Genomic DNA, 7,669 nt, shown 5'->3' on the forward strand with positions numbered 1-7,669 from the left:
GAGCGGCTGCAGCCTGGGCTTTCTTTTCCCTTTCGATGTCACTTGGCACTGCTCAGGGTGACATTAGCACAGGATGTAGCACACTGAAGTCAGGACAGAGCCTGCCCTGCCATGTGTTATGCATCAGCATTTTGGGCTGCCTTCTGACCCAAAGCAAGGCACTGAACTCCCACTCTCTCCCTCCCTCGCAGAAAGCAATAGGGGACTCTGCCAAGCTCTTGACAACTTTTTGGAAAAAGAGTGTTGTTAAGAAGTAAGGCTTTAAATAAAAAGTGACGAGTCCCCCGACAGTCAAAAGAGAACATGAGCAGCTGTAGCTAAGTTAAAGACTTTGGGCTAGAGCAGCAGCTGTCATGGACCAAGATGTAAAATATACAAGGCACAGAGAACAGCACTGATTTCAATCTAGAATCCTGAGAAATAAGTTAAAAATGCTTTTTATAGCATATAGGTTACGTTTTCATGTCAACAGTTGGGGGGGGAAGTGTTTTTCTTGGAATTACCCTTGAAATCTTGGTCTCATTTTTCAAAGGTGATGAGCAGGCCCTGGCACAAACGACTTCTGCTCATCCCCCCGTATCCTTGCACCACTGTGGCCAACCGCAGTGCTCGGTGTCCTGCCTGTCATTCCTTAAATCTCACTTAGAGATTTAATAGGTGTACCTATGGCCTGGGCACATGCCCTCTAACACGGGCACCCAGCTGAAGCACCTGAAATGGGAGCCCCATTCTGCTCAGCTCCCTCTTTGATCATTAGAAAGAGCATCATCCCAAGAAGTTGATTGTCTCTTGATATAGTGTTAAAAGACCACTATCAAAATGGAAGACACCCATGGTCATCTGATTTCAGAGCACCACGCATGGTCAGCCCTACGCCATACTATTTTATAGATAGTAACATATAAAGATCATCCACGTGCCTTGAAATTGGAGTGGACTCTGTTGTTGTAAAATACTCCCAAGGGGGTATGTTCAGCCTGTCCCTCTGGATATTGCCCCTCAGACTGTCCAGTTGGAACCCGGTGGAAGATGTACCATATCCCAACATCCTAAAAGACAAAGAGAGGTCTGAGAAATGGGACACTACAATTAATGATACAGGTTATCCTGGGGACTTAGGGTTTCCCGCTATGCCGGCCAGATTTCTAACTGAGCCTGCCAAACATGTGCGAGTCCCAGGGGACACACACCAGCCCATGCTCTTACACCTCCCGACTTATCCTTTGGCATGGACAGTGGGCCCCCGCGGCACACACACATGGGTTTTAAAAATGCATATATTGTGGGTGAAATTCAGGTGGTTTATTAGAAAGCATAGCCTTCTCTACACAGGCACATTAAACACAAACATGATTTGGATAAACATCAGAGATAATAACCTGGAGAGAGTATATATTTTTATATATAAAAATATAAAATTTTATTGGGCATTTAACTATTAGCTACTAATAAAAATCAACATTTGGTAAGAGTCACCACACACCATTTCCAGCCACAGTTGTAAGAGAAATCAATGTGAGAACTGTAGGCCAATCCTTGTTCTTAACAGAGACAAAGGTTGCAGAAATACATAGCCAAATTTTATGATGACTAACTAAAAATTCATTGCCCTCGCACTGATGATATCAATAAGGGTAGAATATATGGGAACTGGAGGCGAAGTATAGCTCTTGCTGTTAAATGATTTTACCTGAGCACCAGCTGCTGCATTCTCTATTAAGTTGTTGTTCGGATTTGCAATCCAGAATGTGCTGACAGCCCTGAAAAATCAAAATCAAAATGATCCTAAGCAGTTAGCAAACAGGAAGGCATACATTTTCATGGACTTGAGCCACAACTCTCCTATTGACTTTAAAACTCCACACAACCTTTTAATGATACTCTTTAAGGAAAAGAAACCATCTAGTGATGTCAGACGTGTTCATTTATGGAGCCACTTGTTGAACCTATTGTAAATTATATGAGACCATTAACACAAAATCCATGCTCTGTTAAGTGGAGCTTAAGGAAACCCAATGTCGTCTTTTTTTTTTTTAAGTTAAGCAGCTTTGGAAAATATCTGAGAAGTGAACTTCTGGTTTGTTTTTTGGAACTTCGGGGCAACGGCAGGAGGTAGGGGATTCTCTATGGATTTATGAAGTTTCTACGTGGAAAACAAAACAAATGTCCTTGCAAGCCGCAAATGGCTCGTTAAGCAGGAGATGAAGGAGATATTATTTTGACATTTGTTCAAATAAGGAGTTTTTGCTTCAGAAGGAGGATCAGTAGTGGCACAAACAGAAGCCAGATATAGCTATGAAAACATTGTCATCTGTTGACTTGCTTCATTTGATAACATCTTTTGCAGTAATAAAGACCACATGTAAAAACACTGTAAACCTTTTCTCATGATCGTACCAATTAATGTGATCATTCTAAGCAGAAAATCTCAATCATTTTTTATCCACCTTAACTATTAAATAATCAAGAATCCACACTCCTTTGGATTAACAGAACCACTAAATAGATGCAAAATAAATCTGTATTAACCATACAAGCAACCTTAGCTTTTCAGCAACAATAATTGTAATTAATTCGGTTGGATTATTTATGCAAATTAAAATAAGTAGAGTTTGGCCACTGCATCCTTTCCCAGAAAACACGAAAATACAAATTTCCTTGGCTAAACTGTGTTCTTGCTTGCAAACACTAGCCAGACCCAAAATACCTGGGTTCCTGAGTGCCCATGTTACAGCTCATCAGTCTCCAAAATAGAAGCTAACTTCGGTCAGCTGTATCGGGATATTGTTTATTGTTAAATGATGCTCACTGTAGTTTATGCTAATCTCTGCATTCTCACTAAATCTCCTGATGTACTCTAGATATTCATGCACTCATGTCCTATTGACCAATTTACTCTCGCTCCAGCACCCATTCAGCCCTGGTGAAAAAAGGCAAAAACTCCCTTTGTAGTAAGTGATATTTTTGCCAGCCTACACCAGGGCTGAAGCAACTTGCATTTATCAGACAGATTTCACGGAGCCTTCAACATCCTACTTAAAAAGAATCGCAAGGGGTTCAGAAACGAGCAAAGTGCTCTAACATACTTCTGCTTCTCAGGAAAGAGCGACAGGAATAACCAGCAGCAAATATTCCTCGCTTAGGATTCCTGCAGGTGTTACCAGACATCTTCAGAAGCAAAACACGGTCAAGCGGCTAAATTATTTTAAAATGAGAAATGGTAGAAAAAGCTACAATTTTTCATTTAATATCAAATAGCAGCTTTCAAAAGTTTGACCACAGCGTTCTTTGGGACCCAGCTGTAAAGCGCAACGTAAGTGCAAAACCTGACTACAGCTCCCGGAGCACTTACATGCAGTCGGTGCTCGGCACAGGAACGTAATCCCCATAGACGTGGCTGCGGATGGCAAGGCACATAGCCTCATTGCGATCCGAAGGCAAGATCGTCCCCGACCTCGTGAGGAGGCCCAAGTTGTGACGAAATGTATTGCGTTGCTCCGTCCCGTCTTCGAGGAAGAAACAGTGCCCCAGAGTGTCGTAGCCAATGGTGTCTTTTACCTGGAAAAAAAGTATACAGGCCATAGATCGCAATGCTAACAGCAGTAGGAACTATAACTGATACGCTTTGCTTATCAATAAATGCCCGAAACACTCGCGGAGTGGTTTTGCCACACCTCCGCACAGCGAGAAGTGCCTCCATAGGCATCAGTCCTGGAGCTAACTCGAACTACATGCAGTTTGCATAACTGTGGACTCATCTTCTTACACAGCGAAACTGATATTAAAATTATTCTGAGGAAGATCACATGCATAATTAAAGGAAAATTGCAAAACACTGGATTTAAAACTGCCCTCAGCTCTAAGAGAGAATATTTGATTCAGTGTCATGGAGTAAATATCTGCCTAAAGATAAGTGTCTTGCATGATAAACCAACAAGTTAGGATGGTTAATCCAGAAATTTTCATGACTGCAACACTTCCCCCCAAAAATAAGAAATTCTTTAAAATGCACCATGTGAAATAATTTATATTAACGAGGTTTCTGTTCTTTCTCCTCCACTCTCAGAAGGCGCAGGGCCACTTCATTCCTGTAATGATCAGCTTGGGCAGAGATGGTATTTTACTGTTTCAGTCTATTTAATATTAACTGGCATGCACAGGGATATTGCATTAAACCCTCATTTGACCACGAGGACTTAGCACAAAACTCCTTTGATGTACAGTCTTATGAAGATAAATTCAGAAATCCTTCTTTTAAATGTAAATACTAAATCGGGCTAGCTAAAATACCAGCTATTTGTTACTAAATCTTACTGAAACCATAACTTTGTACTCAGATGATCCCTGTCAGCACACTTATTCACTCTTCAGGCATAGAAAATTCCTGTTGACGTCAGAGTTATGTCTGTGTCAGACTGCAAGATTAACTAATATTTACCTACTTGGTTATTTCTGTGTACAGAGGGACACTTGAGCTAAATCCATTTCAGGCTCATATCCTGTGATTTCCCCTTAATGGGCTGCAACTGTACATAACATCTGGAGTCACAAACAGTATAGTCCCCATAGGTATATCTCTACTGGATTTCATTGTTTTCCTGGCAGTCAGCCCTCAAACGTGTCATCTGCTGCTCTTGTTTCTGCCCTAATGAGGTGTTCAAGAGAGAGTTAAAAATAAGGCGCAACACAGCCAGGTACCCAACTCCTAACGGATACAGTTTTGGAAATCCACCGAGACCCTGCACGCAGGTACAGTAGCTCGGAGTGAGCTACAAGGAGGGTAACGGAGAACCTACCTGCAGCGACACTGGACGTGTCCCTGCCAGCTGAGTCTTGGAAATACAGGTAGGAAATGGATTTAGATAAAAACGCAGGTGTCCTTGCCAACCTGCTAAGAACAGTAATCCTGGCTACTTCTACCCTTCCAAACGATGGGCAGAAGCTGCGCTAAGGAGGCCGTGGAAGACTATTTTTGGAAAGAAACTGTGACAACGAACTGCTCGCTGTTTTAAACAGCATTTCAATTGTAGAGTTTCATTCTTCTGAATTGAGCTGAAGTTTGGCTAATCTGTTCTTCACACAGCTGCATGAAAAATCAGCCTTGTATCCGAAACCGGATTTTAGATTTAAGTAATATGATTATTCACAGCTTCAGAATCGCATGACAGCCCTGAAAACTTACATACGCAAAACTATATTGATCACTCTCCTAACCAGAAATAAGATAATTTAAAGTTCACTTCATTTGCACTGAAAGAGAAGGGCCCATGCCATTAGAGCAAAACCCCAATAACTGATCAATTCTGGCATATCACAGATAGGAACGAAAAGCTTGGAAATGAGAGCCCACCTGCGGCACCGTGACAGTAGCGTATTGCTGTATGTGTCAGCATGAAACACTGTCCACAACGCAGGCTACAGCCCCACTGGCGTATCCAACACCAGATGATTAAGATGCCTCTAAACGCTGAATTATATATATAGTTCAGCAACACAATATAAGTGACCTTTATGCACTGCAACATTAGACATGAAAGACTACAGTAGTCCGTGTACGCCTGACGTGCGCCAGGGCAGCGAGAGGCACGTCGCAGCCTGCTTCCCAGCCACGGCGAGTAACCCAAGCTGTGTGCGTCCCTGCCGCCGGCTTGCAAAGCGGCACAAGCCCGGCACACGGGAGCAGCAGATGGGAGAAGGGCCTTGCAGACAGCACGGCGTGGCCAGTACGCAGCGAAGCGCAAACCGCAGCACTCCGGCAACGTACTTCTACAATTACATCCTCTAAACCCGCAAAACAGGAGAGGGAAAAACCACCTATCTGGTTTGTTCCGCCTCAGAGGCTGAAGTTTCATAATCTAATGCTAAAACGGGTACCCATCTATGTTATTTAACTGCCTTGCTCTGATATACATGCCCTTCTCTGGAACTGCAAATTATTTTAATTTGTTTTAAAGCGAGGCTTTTTATTACATTTTAATTACTTTATATCTCAATGACTGTACTGAAGCCACACGATTCTTCCACAGAATCACATATTTAACCTTTGCTATAAAATCTATTCACTGATTCATGAACTCAAAGCCCCCAGCAGTCAGATGCAGGGGGGCTGGCTCTTACACTCGGATTCTTGATTTCACAACTATTGCATCCCACGCATCCAGATAAACCCTTGACAACCTCACTTCTGATAAAGAGCAAGAGCATACACCATTCTTCTCAGGACCAATATTAACGTAAGGCTTAATTTTTCATCCCAGGCAGGTTCCTTCAGTTCCAGAGGTTTAATACCAACGAGAAGAGAAAGCAAGTTAAACCATACCCACACATACTGGGCAAGCCTCCTGCCACCTAAGGGCTCTGTACACAACAGCAGGCTCTACAGCCAGAGCAAATCACGTATATGAGAAGGCAACCAATATTTTGAGTGGCCTGGACACTGCAAATCCAGTTTAGGATACGTGAAAAGTGTTCCTAGTTGTACAAGTCCAGCATCACATTTTTGTGAACGCATCCTTTCAGGAGGACCCTTTCACACAAGGGTCCCACCAGGGTGCATCTATGTCGTGTCTTGCACAGCTTTATGTCCAGGGTTGAGAAAAAGTTGTCAGGAAAAACGCGGGAGGTGATGGGTGGTTCAGGGAGTGCCCCTGCCTGAGCACACATCGGGTGAATGAGGAAATGCCCACAGACAGCAAAACACCGTTCAGGGTCCTGCAGAGCACATAGCAACTGGACGTGTCGGGACTGGAGCAGGAATCTGTATTTTCCAGCTGGGTCACATATGGCTTTTTTGTGGGTTTTTTTAAGTTCCTCTCCACAATGCCCTTGTGAGGATCTAGGTCAAAGCCAAGTTCCTGAGGGCTTTTCTGGCACTGAAGCGGCCGTTTGGGTCAGTCCCTCTCATATTTCATTCCCTTTGTCATGTGAATATTTTTGGATATATCTCACATTGCCCTGACTTGAACAACCCCTGTCTTTTTTATCTCCTTTGCAAATTAAAGGTCCGCTGCTTCAGTCAGGACCAGTAAAGGTCCATCGCTTTCATTTTAAATGAAAGTTCCTATTATCACAAACTGTCCAGAATAACCACGGCAAAGATTTCACTATATCTGATCACACCATTAATAATATTAATTAGGAAGCTGAACTTCATTTCAAAGAGCTGCACTACCAGAGCAACAGTCCTAACCTGAATACCGGTCAAATGAAGTTGACAAGTCAGGACATTTCCTGGGGAAAAAAAGCCTTGCTTCAATATTCCGATTTCTCTTTGTATCACAAATGGCTCTTACTGTTTAGCAGTGCCTAAGCAAAGAAATTAACTTGGTACTAATAAAATATGTCTCCTACCAGAAGGCCATGAGTTCCATGTATGGCAACACACCTAGAGAAGCAGTGGTGGATAGCCAGGTTATCAAGGTACGTTGGGCGTTTGTATCCTCCTCTCTCATCCACATCCTCAGCCAAGTGAAAATGCACAGGGTAACTGCCCAGGATTTGCTGCCCCATGTTTTTTAATTCCACTCCTGACATGTGAACAGAGCTAAAATTCCTTAGGATCTGTTGAGACAAATGTAGATCCAAGTAAGGCATTACAATATAAACACGCACAAAAAGGAAAAAACCTTTTTTTTTTTTTTTTTTTTTTCTTTTTTGGCAATATGTTTTC

The 7,669-nt window shown here is 42.7% G+C and overlaps 1 protein-coding gene across 1 annotated transcript in view; it reads right to left on the reverse strand.

Moving 5' to 3' along the window:
* Positions 1–7,669, reverse strand: part of LOC103896722 (transmembrane protein 2-like) — a 60,240-nt gene that overhangs the window by 41,009 nt on the left and 11,562 nt on the right. Inside the window, 4 exon segments of the mRNA XM_009276624.2 lie at positions 921–1,049; positions 1,691–1,760; positions 3,353–3,558; positions 7,351–7,560. Of these exon segments, the coding sequence (XP_009274899.2) occupies positions 921–1,049; positions 1,691–1,760; positions 3,353–3,558; positions 7,351–7,560 (615 nt within the window).

Source organism: Aptenodytes forsteri, unplaced genomic scaffold, assembly GCF_000699145.1.
Source record: "Aptenodytes forsteri isolate BGI_AS27 unplaced genomic scaffold, ASM69914v1 Scaffold1, whole genome shotgun sequence".
Taxonomy (NCBI): Eukaryota; Metazoa; Chordata; class Aves; order Sphenisciformes; family Spheniscidae; genus Aptenodytes; species Aptenodytes forsteri.